Source organism: Oncorhynchus clarkii, chromosome 18, assembly GCF_045791955.1.
Source record: "Oncorhynchus clarkii lewisi isolate Uvic-CL-2024 chromosome 18, UVic_Ocla_1.0, whole genome shotgun sequence".
Classification (NCBI taxonomy): Eukaryota; Metazoa; Chordata; class Actinopteri; order Salmoniformes; family Salmonidae; genus Oncorhynchus; species Oncorhynchus clarkii.
The window spans coordinates 52,709,076-52,731,912 of record NC_092164.1 but is presented as its reverse complement, the minus strand read 5'-3'; the positions used below and the strand labels follow the sequence as shown (position 1 = coordinate 52,731,912).

General features: G+C 41.6%; 2 protein-coding genes and 1 pseudogene across 3 annotated transcripts in view; 2 read left to right on the top strand and 1 right to left on the bottom strand.

Annotated features, from left to right (window-relative positions):
- The window catches only part of LOC139373687 (phosphoprotein associated with glycosphingolipid-enriched microdomains 1-like), an 82,634-nt gene extending 76,611 nt beyond the window's left edge, over nt 1-6,023 (bottom strand). Inside the window, exon 1 of one of the 2 annotated variants that reach the window (XM_071114530.1) lies at nt 5,799-6,023. The gene's annotated coding sequence lies outside the window, so the exon portion shown is untranslated. The remainder of the gene's footprint in view (nt 1-5,798) is intronic. The other variant, XM_071114529.1, reaches the window with a different exon arrangement.
- A 5,463-nt stretch (nt 6,024-11,486) lies between these two features.
- On the top strand, nt 11,487-14,386 carry LOC139373686 (large ribosomal subunit protein mL53-like; annotated as a pseudogene).
- A 533-nt stretch (nt 14,387-14,919) lies between these two features.
- On the top strand, nt 14,920-16,356 carry LOC139373685 (fatty acid-binding protein, heart-like). Its single transcript, XM_071114528.1, has 4 exons — nt 14,920-15,091; nt 15,279-15,454; nt 15,547-15,651; nt 16,115-16,356. Exons 1-4 carry the CDS (start codon nt 15,019-15,021, stop codon nt 16,166-16,168), a joined length of 408 nt encoding a protein of 135 aa, XP_070970629.1. The 5' UTR covers nt 14,920-15,018; the 3' UTR covers nt 16,169-16,356.
- The last annotated feature ends 6,481 nt before the right edge of the window (nt 16,357-22,837 follow it).

Sequence of the window (22,837 nt, the reverse complement as noted above, 5' to 3'; positions counted from 1 at the left end):
AGTTTTCATAACAATCGGAAATTGGTATTTTTTGACACCGATTTGGCAGATTTTTTTTTTTTTAATTTACACCTTTATTTAATCTTTATTTAACTAGGCAAGTCAGTTAAGAACACATTCTTATTTTCAATGACGGGCTAGGAATGGTGGGTTAACTGCCTAGTTCAGGGGCAGAACGACAGATTTTCACCTTGTCAGCTCGGGGGATTCAATCTTGCAACCTTACAATACTAAAGTGCCTATAAGAACATCCAATAGTCAAAGGTTAATGAAATACAAATGGTATAGAGGGAAATAGTCCTATAATTCCTATAATAACTACAACCTAAAACTTCTTACCTGGGAACATGTTCTCATGTTCTGAGCAAGGAACTGAAACGTTAGCTTTCTTACATAGCACATATTGCACTTTAACTTTCTTCTCCAACACTTTGTTTTTGCATTATTTAAACCAAATTGAACATGTTTCATTATTTATTTGAGGCTAAATTGATTTTATTGATGTATTATATTAAGTTAAAATAAGTGTTCATTCAGTATTGTTGTAATTGTCATTATTACAAATAAATAAATAAAAATCGGCCCGATTAATCGGTTTCTGCTTTTTTTGGTCCTCCAATAATCGGTATCGGTGTTGAAAAATCATAATCGGTCGACCTCTAAGCCGAACCCAGTTATTTGAATGCGTGTCCACATACATTTGGCTAGGTAGTGTAGGTGCTAAACCTGAGAAAAGGAATTCAGACAATGGTGATCCAACATTCCAAAGACTGGAATACAATGACAGTCCAAGAGTGACATGTTTTAAAGGCGTTGCCTACCTGACAACCAGATGTCTAATATGTCTCTGTGTATTGCTTCATTTGGCTTTTAAAGTGCACACCTAAATTGTAGAGGAAAAGGGTGTAGCTAGCCTTCTATGTTACCTGGTGTTCACTTCCCTGTACCTTGCTGTGGCCTTTACCCACGCCACACTACCCTCACTGATGTTTTCAAAGTGTTGCACAGAGCTATTCCAAATGGCAAATGGCAAATTCCAAATGGCACCCTATTCCCTAATAGTATACTAGGGGCCTGGTCAAAAGTAGTGCACTATATACGGAATAAGATGCCATTTGAAACTCATCCCAGGAGACTATTGCAGACATGCCATGACATCCCAATGAATCATCAGAACCAGACAATTGACACTTTCTCATGACGCACTGACTTACTTACTCCCTGTCATAATCTACTGTGATTTAATAGGAAACCAAACAACCACAGCAAAACAAAACCTGATCTAATGAGTGAAGTTGGAGCAGGGTAAACACGGACAGGATAACCACGTCAATCATAGGGTTTTGCAGATTTGAATCACACAGTAACATGATCAAGATGGTCGCTAACATTGAGTGATCTTGATCTGGAAGCTGTTTGTCTTGTTCAGTGGGTCACAGAATAACTAATCCTCTGTTTTAAATCATTATTCAAATTGATTAATGGGTGTTCTGCAATGCAGCCAGATAGGTGGATTCCCCGTTTTGAATATTACAGCCAGGACATTTCCTTATCTGATTAGGTAATGAATAGTACAGTTAGGTTCAGATGAGAATCCTAGGTGAATTCGGTGTTATTGAGCTTTTCCAGCATCAATTCGTATTAGTGGATATTAAAGTGCATCAACACATTTTCCCACCACCAGGAATGTCAATGTAATGGAATGACCTTTGAGAAATGTACCTGTCTGTTGAAAATTGTGTCTCTTCAGTTGTTCTTGTTCCAATCATTGCCTCTACTAACAGGCTCTGAAGGCCATAGCAACAAGTGCTCTAACAATGTTCATGTCCAAATAGAAAATCAATTTGACCAGGGTCAATAGCAGTAAGGAGAATCTAAAGATCACCAACAATGGTCCGACGAGGAGAGATCAATACCTTCCTTTTATTAGCATTTACTCTCTCTCTCTCTCATTCTTTTTCTCTGTATTTCTCTTTATTTTTCATCCCTCTCTTAATATGTCTGTCCTTGGCTTTGATACATCTCGCTATCCCCCCCCCGTTTCTGCCATGACATCTTCATAAAAGGTTTACAAGTTGCACGTGAAACACACAGATAGTACTAAACTATAATACGAAAGCATTTACAGTTTCTGGTGAGTGAATTGTTAATTCCATTGCTATTGGAGAAATTAAGAATAATGGAAATGGTTTTGTAGCCTAAACTAAATTCAATCATTTAGGCTTGCAGGGGGGAAAGGAATGGGAGTTCTCTGAAGACAGAGAGGATTTTGAAGCCTGGAAATTAGAGTAGGTGAGGAGAAGCACAAAGTGAAAGTTTTAGTGCCAACAAAGCCCTTTTCACTATAACCACAGTTGTCAAACACCCTGCTGACAGAGGCTTGCTGACAGTGTGACTGTGGCTGAGGGAGAGGAATGGTTCTGATGTGGCTCAAGAGTACTTCCTGTTTCCTAGTCTACTTTATTGAGCCTGTGTGATCAGAATCTACATTTCATATAAACATCCCTGTGGTTAACAGAACAAACCTGGCTAAACCATTAGGATCCCAACACATACACACACACACACATCCCTGTGGTTAACAGAACAAATCTGGCTAAACCATTAGCATCCCAACACACACACACACACACAAACACACACACACACACACTGACGCATGCATGCACAGACACACAAACACTTATCAACCAGGGGCCCTTAGCAATTTTCACAATTTCACTCTCAGCCCCTGAGGTAAACCAGTTTAATGTTCAAAGGTGTCAAATGGAGCATGTTGAAGTAATTGCCTCTCAGAGTGTCAGAGTGGAGAACCAGACACCTCACTGTTTACATCCGAATGATGGTAACAAACACTTTTCAAGCTTTCTGAAGTGGATAATCAAGCATGTGTGAGATAGATATACATTAGCCTAGATCAGTAAAGCCTATTTAAATAAATCAGACAATAATCATGCTATATGTTTATGGCATCCCTATCACTAGCTATCAGTATAATCAAGGTTGAGAAGCCCAGTGGGTGCAGTGCAGACAACTTCACACATTGTCTCTAATCCCAGCTGTAGAAACACTTGGACAACGGAAGTGTGCTCCTGTCACTCAGAAGGTGTGAACAAAAAGCTTCCATCTCTCCAAAGTCCTCATAGTTCCCCGTGTTTTAGAAGAACGTAATTGTGTTGGTTCTCCGTGTTTTAGAAGAACGTAATTGTGTTGGTTCTCCGTGTTTTAGAAGAACGTAATTGTGTTGGTTCCCCGTGTTTTAGAAGAACGTAATTGTGTTGGTTCCCCGTGTTTTAGAAGAACGTAATTGTGTTGGTTCCCCGTGTTTTAGAAGAACGTAATTGTGTTGGTTCTCCGTGTTTTAGAAGAACGTAATTGTGTTGGTTCTCCGTGTTTTAGAAGAACGTAATTGTGTTGGTTCTCCGTGTTTTAGAAGAACGTAATTGTGTTGGTTCTCCGTGTTTTAGAAGAACGTAGTTGTGTTGGTTCCCCGTGTTTTAGAAGAACGTAATTGTGTTGGTTCTCCGTGTTTTAGAAGAATGTAATTGTGTTGGTTCTCCGTGTTTTAGAAGAACGTAATTGTGTTGGTTCTCCGTGTTTTAGAAGAACGTAATTGTGTTGGTTCCCCGTGTTTTAGAAGAACGTAATTGTGTTGGTTCCCCGTGTTTTAGAAGAACGTAATTGTGTTGGTTCCCCGTGTTTTAGAAGAACGTAGTTGTGTTGGTTCCCCGTGTTTTAGAAGAACGTAGTTGTGTTGGTTCCCCGTGTTTTAGAAGAACGTAATTGTGTTGGTTCCCCGTGTTTTAGAATAACGTAGTTGTGTTGGTTCCCCGTGTTTTAGAAGAACGTAGTTGTGTTGGTTCCCCGTGTTTTAGAAGAACGTAGTTGTGTTGGTTCTCCGTGTTTTAGAAGAATGTAGTTGTGTTGGTTCCCCGTGTTTTAGAAGAACGTAGTTGTGTTGGTTCCCCGTGTTTTAGAAGAACGTAGTTGTGTTGGTTCCCCGTGTTTTAGAAGAACGTAGTTGTGTTGGTTCCCCGTGTTTTAGAAGAACGTAGTTGTGTTGGTTCCCCGTGTTTTAGAAGAACGTAGTTGTGTTGGTTCCCCGTGTTTTAGAATAACGTAGTTGTGTGTGCTGAAGAAGTGCACTTCAAGTCCCCTCCACCAACAGCTGCCAGTTTCCCTACAGCTCGTTTTGACCTGACATAGTACACCACTAATGTAGGGGTTACAGTTATGACAGATATGTCCCGCACGCACTGTTGTCTGCTTCAAACTATGTTGTCAAACACAATCACTATTATATTACTATCAGTGAAAAATTAGGATGTTGAGCTGTAAGCATTTCGTTGGACAATGTATACCATGTGTATTCTGTACATACGACTAATAAAACTCGAAACTGATTCAAACCACATCTTTGACATGAAGGTGTAATAAGCTGGCATTAACGAACGCAGCTGTTAACGCTGTCGTCTTGTTAAATCAATCATTTGAATGACAAAGGTTTGTTTATATCAAGACTTTTAGATTAACAGTAACTATCAGTCAATAAACTCACTGTGGTATAGTACAGCAGAGAGTAACCGTCTTCCTGAGGGAAGCGTCCAACATGTGGGCAAAATAATGTGATGATTGTTATGTTACAGTAGTAGTGGTTGTCTGCACTGCATACTGCCAAACTGGCCAGAGAATCTGGGAAAGTTTGAAGCCTGAGTTCTTCTTTTTAATCCCCGTAGACAGACTACACACACACACACAACACACACAGAGGACGTCCACACAGACCGAGGGAGGGTGTTTCTCTTGGCACAGTGGGTACAGTAAGTGCCAGCCTGCCATGCCAGTGGTAGGAAGAAACCTCTAAACGCCTGTTGGTGTCAATAACACTGTGCATCTCAATATACCATCAGGGTACTAAGTAGAATATAAAACACCTACTGTCACCTGCTGCTGGTCTTGCGGTGTGACTATATACCCAGTTTATATATGTACCCATGCAGGAAGTACATTTGCATCTCAACACTAGAGTAATGTCACTGTTATAAAAATTGAGTGCCAAATGCTAGATAATATTAATTTCATTGACTATAAAACTAAAAAAACGGTTGTACTTGAAGAGAATAGACAAACAAAATATTTGCAAGAGGCCAATGCTCTAATCTCTACATTTGTCTTGAAAGTGTAAAAGCTTCTTTATAGTAATACCATGCCAAGTCTGTCTTCTTATCCATAATACATGTGTGGCTTTTTGAAAAGCCTACAATATGAAATAGGAAGGAATTAATATACTTCCCAGTAAAAACTGAGAACTCATGGCAAACGCAGGGCAGCAAGCGAGATGCACAGCATTCAACTTTGAATTGATCCCCCACATTGTAACTGCTGCATTGCAATATATTAAATTGCCTAACTATGCAGAAACTTTGATTCAGCGCTCCAACTAGTTGAAGCAGCATACACCTATCATCCGATAGCGGTCTCCCTGCAACCCATGTGCCCCATCACCCTAGTCGAATTTTTCAACTGTGACGTTGAGAACCACGGCTACTATCTTCCTAATCAATATTCCCCCCAAAATTTGGTCCATTCCTCAAAGCGACTGTTCGACGCCCGCCTTCCTCGCATGGCGGTGCTGCGGCATAATTTTTTTTTTTTTAAGACATATCAATGAAGTTTCGGGAAAATTTGCCTATAGCAACCCAAACCCACACCTCAATACCATTCGAAATAAACGGACCCGTCGACATGAAGACGCAACTTTCTACATTCGCTGATGAAGGAGTCTGGAGACCACTTACCTTAGAAGACCATCCATGAATAGCAGTCGGTCGTTAGTCTACTGTTGAATTGAAACTCGTTGGATTTGTGCAGTGCGGCTCCACCACCTCAGAAAACCCCGCATTTAATAAAGAATTTACATAAAATGAATACGTCTTGGTAAACCCTCAAAACAAATTGTATTCAAAACTGAGGAGCTCTGAGGCGCGTTCTCTACCGTGCGCGAATATTCCCAGACGTTGTACGTTGCTATTCTGACTATGCACCCAGACCCACTCCTTTTCTCCGGTAAAATGTTGAGGAGGAGTGACAGATCGGGCAAGCAGCTGCGCTATGGTCTCTGGGACATGTAGTGCGTAATTGCACTCAGAACGTGGAGAGCGTTCCCACTGGAAACAGATGTCAATTCAACGTCTATTCCACGTTGGTTCAATTTAATGTCATTGAAATGACGTGGAAACAACGTTGATTCAACCAGTTGATTCAACGGGAAATATATGGTAATGCAATGTAGAGTAATGTAGAGTCAATGTATTAGGTTAGATCTAATGTGTTATACATTATTATAATGGCATTTAATTGTTTTAGAACACCACTTTTATTTGCAGAACAAGATACCTTGACAGATGAGTATTAAGAACACAGGGTAGCCTACACAAAGACAATAGCTGTAGTCTGCCCGTCTTCAACAAGCCTGTATGGGTATTTTGGGAGTGAGCCCTCCTTTGGTTAATAAATGAAGTAAGACAATGACAGTCATCTTTGGCTTCCTGATAATCCCCTCATAGGCTGATTGAAAGAATAATTCAGCATGGCCATAACTTATATTTAGGCACTCAAAGTTGACAAAACCAGTAGAAAATAATATACAAACACCCCTTACTGTTATTTAACCTTTATTAGGAATTGACCCCTCCCTGGTCAATTCCGCTACATTGTTTCTTTGAGCCTGCCCCCTCCCTGCTTATGACTTGGTCCTCTGACTGAACAGAACATTGAGTTTAGGGCTGCAACAGGGCTTGGGGAGTGGTGAATACTGTATGAATCAAAATAAAGCCTGTTACTTACACTTCTTAATAGAAAAATGGACATTAATGGTGAGGGTGTGGGAATGTCATAAAACCCCTTTTAACACTATTTATCACGTTGATGAATAGAGTATAGCTAAAAATAAAAGCATTTTATTTCCGCAAAACTGAAAAAGAGATGATGGCAGCTTGGAAATGTTCTTTTGTGCAATATTTTGGTGACGTATGTTGTCATATACAATGTTTTCTCACAGTCACAACCCACCACAGCTGTTATCATTGTACTGTATGCGTACTGTAGCCTGCCTACATTTATTTATGGTTCAGAGGACACAGAGGCCGTGGCAGAATATATATACCATATTTCTTGGTACGTTAGACATGAAGGTGGGACTATCTATCTGAGTTTAAATTAAGTGTACCATGAATGGATTTGATTAATGAATACTGCTACATTCACCCACTGCTTTTCATTATAACCCAATGCCATATTGTTTGACATTTTCTGCTTGGAAATCAGTTTTGACAACATTTCTTGGTTAAATCGGGAAAATGCCTGTGTTAATAAAGCACTATGTAGGCGACACATGGAGTAGAACCCCATGAAAAGACTCAAACACGAACGGCATCTGACAAACCACCGACAGTATCATTTGAATAAAAGTGTTTTGCATTGTGTGCATTCTTGTATAGTTGACCCTTTCCACCTGGTTCTAGAAGCAAACAACTGTAGCTTGCCTTATACTCTACTTCCTCACTCGACATTCATTTTCTTATGTGACATGTCAGTTTGATTGTCTATTTTAAAGACACACCTCTGCTTTATTGACTCAGAGCATGACAGTGTGTGTGTGTGTGTGTGTGTGTGTGTGTGTGTGTGTGTGTGTGTGTGTGTGTGTGTGTGTGTGTGTGTGTGTGTGTGTGTGTGTGTGTGTGTGTGTGTGTGTGTGTGTGTGTGTGTGTGTGTGTGTGTGTGCGTGTGCGTGTGCATGTATTTACCTCTGCTATATTAAATTAGATCATGACAGATTGCCCCAGACGGTCGGTCCTCTCCAACCTAACTTAATTTTACACACCAACATCATCAGTCAGTAGATTAGCAGAGATTGTCAGTAGCGATTTCCTCTCAGTTACAGTAATCAATCATGTCATGTTATTCAGAAACAGTCGCTAGTGTTTATTGAATATTAATTAAGAGAATAGCATAAAATATGTGCTATAGATGCATGAAAAAAAGTGAAATTATACAAAATATTTGGGAATTTAGGATACACATGGATAATTATTGTTTATTATGACCAGTGGAAATTAAATAGGCCTATAGCCAATACTGAGAGAACTTAATGGAAATAGAGCTGCCTCCGCCATCTTTGCTTCCTTAGTGGTGGAATTTCCAGTAGCCAATTCTTCACACTTCAGCTTCAGTTACTTGCAGTAGCTAGCTAAGTTGACCCACCGTTTAACGATGAGTTCTTCATGACAAACCATTAGCATATACTAATACACTCTTAGAAAAATGGGTTCCAAAAGGATTCTTTGTCTGCCCCCATAGGAGAACCCTTTTTGGTTCCAGGTAGAACCCTTTCTCGCTCCAGGAAGAACTATTGTGGGTTCCACGTAGAACCCTTTGTGGAAAGGGTTCTACCTGGAACCAAAAAGGGTTCTTCAATTATTTTTATCTAAGAGTGTAGCATATAATATGTTCAGTAAAGGTTGAAGGTTTTTTTAGAGCTGCAATGTACTGATAATCAACCTTTTACGGTCCGAGTACAGTTGTGGCACATTACGATCTACACCCACCTCCAAACTATCCATCTCGTCAACCTTTTTATGAAGAAACCCCCGAAACGATCACATTTGCTCCTTCCACTTTGTGGACAAGAACACTACAGTAGGCCTGCGGCAGATTAAACTGCATGTCTTGATGGTAGTGAGAGGTAAGTCAAGTGAGAGGTAAGTCCATTCAGAGATGGAAGAGGAAGTGATACACCCCACTCATAGTTTTTTACTGGTTCAATGAAAGTCAATGACCTAAGTAGACCAGACCCAGCTGCTACAAACCCACTTAAGTAAACCAGAACATAATTTTTCGGGACAATTGTAAATGGCTTGAGTGAGCTATCTATAATTTATACACCATTTTTGGGTCAGTGGCTATAACAAAGAGAATTTAAATAAAGTCGCCTAGAAATTGTTTCGCCAATAGAAATCTCCAGAGCTAAATATTAAGAATTATAAACTGGTTAGTTTGGCTCCTAGATGCTGATTGGCTGAACACTGTAGTATATTTAAGCAATAAGTCCTGAGGGGGTGTGGCACATGGCCAATATACCACGGCTAAGGGCTGTTCTTATAAGTGACACGACGCAGAGTGCCTGGATACAGCCCTTAGCCGCTTTATATTGGCCATATACAGTGCCACTAACCCCCGAGGAGCCATATTGCTATTATAAATTGCTTACCAATGTAATTAGAACAGTAAAAAAGTAGTTTCGCATCATACCTGTGGTATATTTTCTCTTATATACTGAATGGTTTGATCCCTGAATGCTGATTTTTTTTTAAAATAAAAAATGTACCTTTATTTAACTAGGCAAGTCAGTTAAGAACAAATTCTTATTTACAATGACGGCCAACACTGGTCAAACCCGGACAACGCTGGGCCAAATGTGCACCGCCCTTTGGGACTCCCAATCACGCCGGTTGTGATTGGCTGACAGCCGTGGTATATCAGACTTGAAAGCAGTTTATAATAGCAATAAGGCTCCTCGGGGGGTTGTGGTATATGGACAATATACCACGACTAAGGGCTATATCCAGGCACTCTGCGTTGTGTCACTTATAAGAACAGCTCTTAGCCATGGTATATTGGCTATATACCACACCCTCTCAGGTCTTATTACTTAAATATAGGACTCTGGAAATCCCTGATTACGGTTGTACTGTAGGTGTTGTCATTGTGACATTAGCTAGCATAGGTCATGCCCAGAAACACGTCTAACGAAGTTGTAGTCATGACATTTTCAGCTACTTAAGACATTGTCTCAAATCTAGATTTTGCCTTTAGATTTCGAGAAAATTAACAATTTAGGATACATTTTTTACTTCTCCCATTGACTTCCCAAACCCTGGTCTGGTTTGTCGATTCTGTTGGTCCTCTGGGTTTCAAAACTCTGTAGTCATCATTTCAATAAGGTGAACATGATTTGACAAAGCCTACCTAAGTTTGTACATATTATCAAGTAGGCGTCAGTGGCACTGAATTATAGCCTAATTAATCCTATTGTAGCGATCCTTGTTACAATTCCCACCAAGTGGGATAACCCTATTGGCACAATACGTGGAGTGTTTGCCTTTCGCGCTAGGGACCCTGGTTAGCTTCCCTGCCCTGCCGTTCGCTACATTGGTGCCAGAAGTGGGATGATGTACTGGTTCAATGAGGCCATTGCAACACACGGCCCAAACTTTTAAAGGGGTCTGAGTAGTCGAAACAAGAGGATGTGCCTTCCGGTTTGGAGGGAGAAGTGTGGTGAGCCTTGCTATATGAGCCACATTACAATTCCCACCAAGTGGGTTAAGCCTATTGTTTCAATGCGCAGACTGTTTGCCTTTCACGCCAGCACCCTGGGTTTGCTTCCCTGACCCGCCGTTCACTACACTGGGCTATCTACAACATATTCACCCACACACCAAAGACAATTTAAAGAGCCACTGAACATGCTGATTGGCATTGGTGTTTTTCTGTTACTCATAAGAAAAACCAGATTTCAGTATTGGGGGTGTGTTTCCTGACTGGCTCTGCATTTGGTTAATTATGTTTTTCCCCCATGAGACACTGTAGATGAGGAAGTCTGTCTCACTGTCTATGCTATTGGACAGAGAGCAATCACTGCAGCTGTTCACCCCATGTTAGTGGGCAAATGGAAATCATATAATCAAAACCCAACCTTCATTACCAGTTGTGACACATGGATGTTCCAAACTCCATTTAAGACGAGACTGACTTTCTGACCCAAATGATCCTACTTACACTTTGTAGTCAATTTCGACACTAGAATAACTGATACTGACTCGAATAGATGCCGTTTTCAAAGGGATTCGTTGCTTTTTAAATGCCGTCACTCGTTAAATAAATGTTAAAACTATGTTCACACACCATGCAAAGTTGTAACCCGATAAATTATTTGAATGATCAATTTGTAACATTATTCATGTTTTCTCCATTACTGCCATCTAGTGTGTGCAGAATGAGCCATTAGTAAAAGTGACATAGGAAGCTTTTACTTGTGTTATCCACTACTCCCCTCTAGCGATGAACATCTGTTGTGAGAGTATTCAGTAAATTTGCAAATTATCAATAGATCTGTCAATATGCTCATAGGCTGTTCTGAGACCGTATCCGTGACTGAACACAGTCTGCGGAGGTGAAAGTAAGTAAAGCAGATCTGTATGTATTCAAAATTAGCCTCTCTGCAGTGACACACCCACCTGATAGTGTCATATTAAAATAAATCAACATCAACCACCCCCTAGAAACAATGACACTGGGTCTGTGTGCCAGGAGTCTGCTCCACCACCTGGAAACAGTAACAGAACAGTTTCAAAACTGTGAACTCACTCTTGTAGAATCTGCGCTCGAGACGTTCCTGAACAGCGCCCAGGTTGAAAGGTCATCGTTGCGAAAATATGGCGGCATACGGTAGGTCAGCGGTGGTGCTGAAGCAGTCAAGAACATTGTTGTGCAGATTTGTCCATTTGAATCCAATGTTCGTTCCACACGGTAAGAAAGTAAGTTGTCTACTTGAGCCATGTGAATATACATTTTTCTAGTGAGCAGAATGTACTTTTATTCATTCTATGAAAGGGAAGCAACTCTCTCCTGTAGGACAAATAATGCATCTCTCATTTCACAGATGCTCACAGACAATCACGGCATCGTTTAGTGTTATCTGTGCAACCAGTCATTTTTTTTTGCAACATTTCTTCATATTGTTGATATAGTCAGATTTAGCAAGGTTATTAGTTTCTAGCTAGCAACCTTAAATATCTCGCCTAATAAACGTTGAGATTGGTAGATCGAGATTGTCATTCAGCTTCTTGCTTCACTGGCAACAACCGTTAAATGCTAATGTTAGAATGCTATTGCTGTAAACTCAATATTTGGCAAGCATCATCAAGCAATGTGTTATATGACTGTTTATTCCAGATTTACAAACCATCTATAAACTATCCATTAACTGATTATGTAGGCCTATAATCTACTGCATAGCATAATTAAGAGGCTCGCTGAAATAAGTAACGGTTGGCATGTAATTTACAGATATTTTTTCTCTTCTGAATGGGTGAAGTTAATCTATATTTCTTATTCCGGTGATGGATCAATCCCCACACAGAGATGCATCCCCTGTTAATGTGACGTTCCTTGTTGGTGTCCTGCAGGGAGTTCCTGGTTATGGTTGGATCTGAGAAGGCCAGATCTACCAGTATAAACTGTGAGGTGATGACAGAAGTGAAACATGACCAGTCTGAACCACTGGTGGACATTACATTTAGTAAGTAGAATAAAGTTGACTTTTACCTAAACTTTACATAATATAGGCCTAAGGTAGGTCTATATTGCCAGTTGTCACCAATCCTGGTACTGGAGAGATATAGTGTGCAGGCTTTTGTTCCAGACCAGTATTTACAAAAACATAATTAGCCTACATACAGTGCCTTGCGAAAGTATTCAGCCCCCTTGAACTTTGCGACCTTTTGCCACATTTCAGGCATCAAACATAAAGATATAAAACTGTATTTTTTTGTGAAGAATCAACAACAAGTGGGATACAATCATGAAGTGGAACGACATTTATTGGATATTTCAAACTTTTTTAACATATCAAAAACTGAAAAATTAGGCGTGCAAAATTATTCAGCCCCTTTACTTTCAGTGCAGCAAACTCTCTCCAGAAGTTCAGTGAGGATCTCTGAATGATCCAATGTTGACCTAAATGACTAATGATGATAAATACAATCCACCTGTGTGTAATCAAGTCTCCGTATAAATGCACCTGCACTGTGATAGTCTCAGAGGTCCGTTAAAAGCGCAGAGAGCATCATGAAGAACAAGGAACACACCAGGCAGGTCCGAGATACTGTTGTGAAGAAGTTTAAAGCCGGATTTGTATACAAAAAGATTTCCCAAGCTTTAAACATCCCAAGGAGCACTGTGCAAGCGATAATATTGAAATGGAAGGAGTATCAGACCACTGCAAATCTACCAAGACCTGGCCGTCCCTCTAAACTTTCAGCTCATACAAGGAGAAGACTGATCAGACATGCAGCCAAGAGGCCCATGATCACTCTGGACGAACTGCAGAGATCTACAGCTGAGGTGGGAGACTCTGTCCATAGGACAACAATCAGTCGTATATTGCACAAATCTGGCCTTTATGGAAGAGTGGCAAGAAGAAAGCCATTTCTTAAAGATATCCATAAAAAGTGTTGTTTAAAGTTTGCCACAAGCCACCTGGGAGACACACCAAACATGTGGAAGAAGGTGCTCTGGTCAGATGAAACCAAAATTGAACTTTTTGGCAACAATGCAAAATGTTATGTTTGGCGTAAAAGCAACACAGCTGAACACACCATCCCCACTGTCAAACATGGTGGTGGCAGCATCATGGTTTGGGCCTGCTTTTCTTCAGCAGGGACAGGGAAGATGGTTAAAATTGATGGGAAGATGGATGGAGCCAAATACAGGACCATTCTGGAAGAAAACCTGATGGAGTCTGCAAAAGACCTGAGACTGGGACGGAGATTTGTCTTCCAACAAGACAATGATCCAAAACATAAAGCAAAATCTACAATGGAATGGTTCAAAAATAAACATATCCAGGTGTTAGAATGGCCAAGTCAAAGTCCAGACCTGAATCCAATCGAGAATCTGTGGAAAGAACTGAAAACTGCTGTTCACAAATGCTCTCCATCCAACCTCACTGAGCTTGAGCTGTTTTGCAAGGAGGAATGGGAAAAAAATTCAGTCTCTCGATGTGCAAAACTGATAGAGACATACCCCAAGCGACTTACAGCTGTAATCGCAGCAAAAGGTGGCGCTACAAAGTATTAACTTAAGGGGGCTGAATAATTTTGCACGCCCAATTTTTCAGTTTTTGATATGTTAAAAAAGTTTGAAATATCCAATAAATGTCGTTCCACTTCATGATTGTGTCCCACTTGTTGTTGATTCTTCACAAAAAAATACAGTTTTATATCTTTATGTTTGAAGCCTGAAATGTGGCAAAAGGTCGCAAAGTTCAAGGGGGCCGAATACTTTCGCAAGGCACTGTAATAGTAATTAGCTTATTGGATTCTTTGGGGTCCTCACCATTTGGTACCAAGTAGCTGAGTTCCCAATTTGGTTTTGTGTACCTTTTATCCTGCCTCAGCTCAACGAGTGCTTTAGCCTCTTCCCTACAGTGGACTGAGAAAGGCTAATGATGAAGGGAGCGAGACTGACCATCAAGGAGATGCTGACAGCACTGCAGTCCCGATGTGTAGCCAAGGACCCCCAGGCCAAAATTACAGCCAAGAAGTAGTCCCACCCTCAGTAATGTGTATGTGTATTTGTAAATGTTTATAATAAAATACTTTAATTGAACTATTCTGTGTTGTTTTTCACTCAATTATAGAACTTATTGAATGGTTTTACGTTTAGCGAAGTTGTATTGTGTGCATTTTCACTTTTTAAAGTTATTTAGGTTCGATGGCATAAGACATATTTGAAGTGAAAATCATTTTATTTTTTTCTGCCAAGTTTAAGATAATCTTTGTCCACTCTATGTAGGCTATTAGATTGTATTATCTCCCTCTGTCATAGTTTTGGAGCATGTGATTTGTCAACTATTTGCAGAGTAATAGACACTCTTTTAAGCGTTTGAAAGGACATTGTGAAACGCATAGCCTCTGACATAGTAAGCTAAACGTAATTTGGCACAGTAGTAGATGTGGCACTCAAAAACCTTTCACCCATTCTAGCATTATTCCATCCATCGAAAATTGAGGAACTACATACAGTGACGTTCATGACTGTGATTGGGTAGTTTTAGAATGCGCGAGCCAGAGAGATCCCTTTAAAACCGTGGCTCGTTCTCAACTGAGTGAGTAGAGTTGAGCTTGGACCAATAGACTGAACTGTTGGGAATATTGCAGATATAGGCTAACTGGAAAGATGGTTGACAAGTTTGTGGGGACCTGGAAAATGATTTCCAGCGAGAACTTTGATGACTACATGAAAGCTTTGGGTATGATATATGTGTCTAATCTTAAATTATTGATTACATATGAATGTATATAATAATATACATATAACATGATGCTATGATAAGGCTAGTCATTTTTATTTACATCAATTATTATGTATTATGCATTGGGTTGCACCACGCTACACTGTCATACATCCCTCTTGACAGTTTGTTCTCCGTTGTGCAGGTGTTGGTTTCGCGACCCGACAGGTGGGAAACCGCACCAAGCCCAGCTTGATCATCAACATGGACGACCAAGGAATGATCTGTTTGAAATCTCAGAGCACTTTCAAAACGGTTGAGGTTAAATTCAATCTCAACGAGCCTTTCGAAGAAACAACCGCAGACGACAGAAAAACAATGGTTGGTTTTGATAAAAATCTGTGTGTGAAAGTCCGTTGATTTGGGTTAACGGGTCATTGGAAATAACTTTCTTTTTTTTCTTTCATCTTCAGACCGTTTTTAGTCTTGAAAATTGCAAACTTGTGCAAAAACAGAAGTGGGACGGCAAAGAGACAACAATAGAGAGAGAGGTGACTGGTGATGGAAAGTTGATAGCGGTAAGGAATCGTTTTTTAATTACTTATATAAATAAAAAAACGTTTCTCAAATGGTCCTGTAGTCTTTTTTGGCATGTTTGTAGTGCTTGTTTATTTGTAAATAACTTCTTAACTTGACAGACTAATGTAAAAATGTATGATATAAATGCATTTAGAAAAACTTTTTTCACCACAAAGTTGAAATGTTGCCAATGAAACTTGTTGGGAAAGTTAAGTCACACTGGACTATGTAAGCTCAACCATTTTACATCTGACATTGAACAAGTGTTTTATCACCCTTTAACCTAAAACATATGCTGGAATGTGTATTCCTGGCTCTTCGCCTGCACCTGAAACATCTAAACTCTGACCTACTGTAACACACCCTATTTTCCTCTCCTATTCGCCTCTCTTCTCCTTTTCCCTCCTCTCCTCTTCCTCTCCTCTTCCACTCCTATTCCACTCTTACTTCTCATCCTTACAGAAATGCATGATGGGAGATGTGATTGCAGTGAGGACATACATGAAGGAGGTGTAATGGGACTCAGGACCATTTTGTTTCGGATGACGACAGGCTCAGTTCAATGAGCAGCAAAGCTAAAGTTACAGCGCGTATTGCTCATATTATTCATTGTATTGCCAAACAAATTAATGCATTGTAATACTTCAATATAATACATTTGGTTATAAACATTGTTTTGGTTTTAATAAAAAACTTTCAATTTCCCTCTGTTCTCATTTGGAATTATTGCATGATGTCTTGGTTGGATTCTCCAGATGTGACAGTAGGGACTATATTGACCGCTGAAGACTTACATGTATGTTTTACTTTTTTAACTCTAAACATATAAAAAATAATGAGACATAAGACAAGAACACATTTTAATCATAGACTTTGACACAAAATGTGGGAGATTTCATCCCATCGTGTTGCCACGTTTCTCCTTAAATAACAGATGTCTTTCTTGATTGCAATGAGCTTTAACAATGAACAAATCCATCATTGTTTTCTGCAACAAATAATTAAGTATATTTGATTATCGCAAACATGGATATTTGTCAGCTCCCTTGGCTTTATCATAACCATGTGTTTAACCCATTACAGTCTTGGCCTTGTCTAAGCCGGGGAAGGGGTTCTGGTAAGCTATATGGAATTGTTTTAAGAATGTCATATCAAGGATTATTTTGCTATTTGATTTCAAATTTTAAGACCCTTGAAAGATCCCCCAAAAATAAAATCAAAATATTTGCTGAACACATGCATTGAATAACAGATTCACTTGATGGAGCAACAGATAGTCCCCCTCCCGAAAACATCTAAAGGAAGTTTGTTCTGAAGTGTCAGGAAAGATTTGTTTTAGTTTTCTTGACATATATTTAACCCCTTTTTTTTGTCACTAAACAGTCTCCATATTCTGTATACTTCCATGTTCTTTTTAACTGGTACCAGGGGGGGTCTTCAGATGAGTCTTGTGAGGCCTGTGGGCATCCTAGAGCAAATCAAGCGACATGTATGTGTTTGTGAGAGTCTCACCTTTCCACTGAGTGGAAGCCCAAACTGTATAGCCATAACTGTTCGGACTCCACAGACAAAAGTTGGTCGATCGGCTGTACCGACTTCAGACGAGTCCCAAGAACCCAAGACTGTGAGGGTCGCAATAGTTTCTAGGCCAAACCGTACGGACGTTACAGCCGATTTTGTGAGAAGACCGATTTTCAGGACATCTCATGGTCTGACAAGCACGGTGGATCGAGACATATCCAACGCCAAAAAAAATAATGATATCTCTAGTTTAATCTGACAGATTTATATGGGGATTACTTTCATTATGCTAATTTAGCTTTAGCTAACACTTTCAAACACTGTACAAGTCAAATTGATATGGAATGTAGATTTTGAAGGATTACTGTACAGTACATCAACATGGACAGCCTATTTACTGTATGTTAAGATGTTTTGCTCAAAGCAACATTTGAGTGGTTTGAGTCATAACAGGACTGTCAAGAGGTGAAGACCTTGTGAAAGTTTGAATAGCAACAGGATCGATTGGAAACATTTTTCATCTCAACCCCAAGTCAACGTTTATCTGTTTACTTTGTATTTGGATCACATCCAATAACACACTTCTCTCGAGCATGGGCAGAACAAGACAAATTAAAGCTACGTACTTCAAAATGTTCAGATGGAAGGCTAGCTAAGCCTGGGAGGTTTGGAGGGGTCAAGTAGCTAGATCTTGGAAAGTTACATGATGAATGCTTGTTGTTGGCAGGGGACCACCAGACCTACTCTACTGGGATGTGAATGCTTTTTGATTATCAGAGGGGACCAGTGTTAGAGGTCACAGAGGATATGTATTCCTTTCCTTTTTTTGGTCTGGAACATTTCTCATGTTGTAGGCCACATAGTTGCAGTGGTGCGTAACTTAGGGAACCCAGAGCATTGTGGGTCTCCCTGGAGTCACTCCCTTTGGCAGGGACTCGAGCTGAGATTGTTCCAGAGAGCGACAGTTAGCCGAAAGCCACTTTCCCATGGCAGGAAACAGAGCAGATATACTGATTGTGGTTAATGGCGAAAACAGCTGAATTAGGTGGAACTGTGGGCCAACTCTCCACCGACATCCCATTTAGGCAGGACAATGCAATCGGCCCACTGCCTACGCTGTATAAAGTTTGCACAGCGGGTGGGTTGCCAAGTTTATCACAGTTGCAAATGCTGGTAGGATAAACACAACTTGAGACGTGCAGCAAACGTATAGACTGATTGGTACAGTGTAGCAGAGCCAAGTTGAAGTTACAGACTGCTGTACACACTAATGGAAGTCTCTTGCCCACATACAGCGTGATCAAAATATTTCATCAATATTTTGATATTCATATGGATGACAATAGGTCACATGAGTACTGTTGGACCAATGACTCAATGTTCATAATTATGATCTTTATTTATTTATTTATTTATTTCACCTTTATTTAACCAGGTAGGCTAGTTGAGAACAAGTTCTCATTTACAACTGCGATCAGGCCAAGATAAAGCATAGCAGTGTGAACAGACAACAACACAGAGTTACACATGGAGTAAACAATAAACAAGTCAATAACACAGTAGGAAAAAAAAAAAAAAAAAAAAGAGTCCAGTTAACACTGGAGTGATAAATGATCAGATGGTCATGTGCAGGTAGAGATACTGGTGTGCAAAAGAGCAGAAAAGTAAATAAATAAAAACAGTATGGGGATGAGGTAGGTAAATTGGGTGGGCTATTTACCGATGGACTATGTACAGCTGCAGCGATCGGTTAGCTGATCAGATAGCAGATGTTTAAAGTTGGTGAGGGAGATAAAAGTCTCCAACTTCAACGATTTTTGCAATTCATTCCAGTCACAGGCAGCAGAGAACTGGAAGGAAAGGCGGCCAAATGAGGTGTTGGCTTTAGGGATGATCAGTGAGATACACCTGCTGGAGCGTGTGCTACGGGTGGGTGTTGCCATCGTGACCAGTGAACTGAGATAAGGCGGAGCTTTACCTAGCATGGACTTGTAGATGACCTGGAGCCAGTGGGTATGGCGACGAATATGTAGCGAGGGCCAGCCGACTAGAGTATACAGGTCGCAGTGGTGGGTGGTATAAGGTGCTTTAGTAACAAAACGGATGGCACTGTGATAAACTGCATCCAGTTTGCTGAGTAGAGTATTGGAAGCTATTTTGTAGATGACATCGCCGAAGTCGAGGATCGGTAGGATAGTCAGTTTTACTAGGGTAAGTTTGGCGGCGTGAGTGAAGGAGGCTTTGTTGCGAAATAGAAAGCCGATTCTAGATTTGATTTTGGATTGGAGATGTTTGATATGAGTCTGGAAGGAGCGTTTACAGTCTAGCCAGACACCTAGGTACTTATAGATGTCCACATATTCTAGGTCGGAACCATCCCGGGTGGTGATGCTAGTCGGGCGTGCGGGTGCAGGCAGCGAACGGTTGAAAAGCATGCATTTGGTTTTACTAGAGTTTAAGAGCAGTTGGAGGCCACGGAAGGAGTGTTGTATGGCATTGACGCTCATTTGGAGGTTAGATAGCACAGTGTCCAAGGAAGGGCCAGAAGTATACAGAATGGTGTCATCTGCGTAGAGGTGGATAAGGGAATTGCCCGCTGCAAGAGCAACATCATTGATATATACAGAGAAAAGAGTCAGCCCGAGAATTGAACCCTGTGGCACCCCCATAAAGACTGCCAGAGGACCGGACAACATGCCCTCCGATTTGACACACTGAACTCTGTCTGCAAAGTAGTTGGTGAACCAGGCAAGGCAGTCATTAGAAAAACCGAGGCTACTGAGTCTGCTGATAAGAATATGGTGATTGACAGAGTCGAAAGCCTTGGCCAGGTCCATGAAGACGGCTGCACAGTACTGTCTTTTATCGATGGCGGTTATATCGTTTAGTACCTTGAGCGTGGCTGAGGTGCACCCGTGACCGGCTCGGAAACCAGATTGCACAGCGGAGAAGGTACGGTGGGATTCGAGATGGTCAGTGAACTGTTTGTTGACTTGGCTTTCGAAGACCTTAGATAGGCAGGGCAGGATGGATATAGGTCTGTAACAGTTTGGGTGTCTCCCCCTTTGAAGAGGGGGATGACCACGGCAGCTTTCCAGTCCTTGGGGATCTCAGAAAATATGAAAGAGAGGTTGAACAGGCTGGTAATAGGGGTTGCGACAATGGCGGCGGATAGCTTCAGAAATAGAGGGTCCAGATTGTCAAGCCCAGCTGATTTGTACGGGTCCAGGTTTTGTAGCTCTTTCAGAACATCTGCTATCTGGTTTTGGGTAAAGGAGAAGCTGGGGAGGCTTGGACGAGTAGCTGCGGGGGGGCGGAGCTGTTGGCCGAGGTTGGAGTAGCCAGGAGGAAGGCATGGCCAGCCATTGAGAAATGCTTGTTGAAGTTTTTGATTATCATGGATTTATGGCGTGGTGACCGTGTTACCTAGCCTCAGTGCAGTGGGCAGCTGGGAGGAGGTGCTCTTGTTCTCCAAGGACTTTACAGTGTCCCAGACCTTTTTGGAGTTAGAGCTACAGGATGCAAATTTCTGCTTGAAAAAGCTGGCCTTTGCTTTCCTGACTGACTGCGTGTATTGGTTCCTGACTTCCCTGAACAGTTGCATATCGCGGGGACTATTCGATGATATTGCAGTCCGCCACATGATGTTTTTGTGCTGGTCGCGGGCAGTCAGGTCTGGAGTGAACCAGGGGCTATATCTGTTCTTAGTTCTGCATTTTTTGAACGGAGCATGGTTATCTAAGATGGTGAGGAAGTTACTTTAAAATTATTTTTCTCCCCAATTTCGTGGTATCCAATTGTTGTATTATCTTGTCTCATCGCTACAACTCCCGTACGGGCTCAGGAGAGACGAAGGTTGAAAGTCATGCGTCCTCCGATACACAACCCTCTCTGCACTGCTTCTTAACACAGCACGCATCCAACCCGGAAGCCAGCTGCACCAATGCAGGAAACACCGTGCACCTGGCCACCTTGGTTAGCGCACACTGCGCCCAGCTCGCCACAGGAGTCGCTGGTGCGCGATGAGACAAGGACACCCCTACCGACCAAGCCCTCCCTAACCCGGGCGACGCTAGGCCAATTGTGCCGGTTACGACAGAGCCTGGGCGCGAACCCAGGGACTCTGATGGCAAAGCTGGCGCTGCAGTACAGCACCCTTAACCACTGCGCCACCGGAAGTTACTTTTAAAGAATGACCAGGTATCCTCAACTGACGGGATGAGGTCAATATCCTTCCAGGATACCCGGGCCAGGTCGATTAGAAAGGCCTGCTCGCAGAAGTGTTTTAGGGAGCGTTTGACAGTGATTAGGGGTGGTCGTTTGACTGCGGACCCTTAGCGGATACACACAATGAGGCAGTGATCGCTGAGATCCTGATTGAAGACAGCGGAGGTGTATTTGGAGGGCCAGTTGGTCAGGATAAAGTCTATGAGGGTGCCCTTGTTTACAGATTTAGGCTTGTACCTGGTGGGTTCCTTGATGATTTGTGTGAGATTGAGGGTATCTAGCTTAGATTGTAGGACTGCCAGGGTGTTAAGCATATCCTGGTTTAGGTCACCTAGCAATACAAACTCTGAAGCTAGATGGGGGGCGATCAATTCACAAATGGTGTCCAGGGCACAGCTGGGAGCTGAGGGGGGTCGGTAGCAGGCGGCAACAGTGAGAGACTTATTTCTGGAGAGATTAATTTTAAAAATTAGAAGTTCAAACTGTTTGGGTATGGACCTGGAAAGCATGACATTACTTTGCAGGCTCTCTCTGCAGTAGACTGCAACTCCTCCCGCTTTGGCAGTCCTATCTTGACGGAAAATGTTATAGTTGGGTATGGAAATCTCAGAATTCTTGGTGTTCTTCCTAAGCCAGGATTCAGATACAGCAAGGACATCAGGGTTGGCACAGTGTGCTAAAGCAGTGAGTAAAACAAACTTAGGGAGGAGGCTTCTGATGTTGACATGCATGAAACCAAGGCTTTTTCAATTACAGAAGTCAACCCCAGGGTGCCTGGGGACATGCAGGGCCTGGGTTTACCTCCACATCACCCGATGAACAGAGGAGGAGTAGGATGAGGGTGCGGCTAAAGGCTATCAAAACTGGTCGCCTAGAGCGTTGGGGACAAAGAATAAAAGGAGCAGATTTCTGGGCGTGGCAAAATATATTCAGGGCATAATGCGCAGAGAGGGTTATGGTGGGGTGTGCGTACAGCGGAGGTAAGCCCAGGCACTGGGTGATGATAAGAGAGGTTGTATTTCTGGACATGCTGGTTGTAATGGGTGAGGTCACCGCATGTGTGGGAGGTGGGACAAAGGAGGTATCAGAGGTATGAAGAGTGGAACTAGGGGCTCCATTGTAAACTAAAACAATGATAACTAACCTGAACAATTGTATACAAGGCATATTGACATTTGAGAGAGACATACAGCGAGGCATAAAGTAATCGCAGGTGTTGATTGGGAGAGCTAGCTAAAACAACAGGTGAGACAACAACAGCTAATCAGCTAACACAACAACAGCAGGTAAAATGGCGATGACTAGGCAGAGAGGGTCGGATTAACAACACACAGAGCCTGAGTTTGCGGCTAAATAAACAGAATGGAGTACCGTGATTAATGGACAGTCCAGCAGGCATCAGCTATGTAACCAAGTGATCATAGTGGCCAGGGGGCA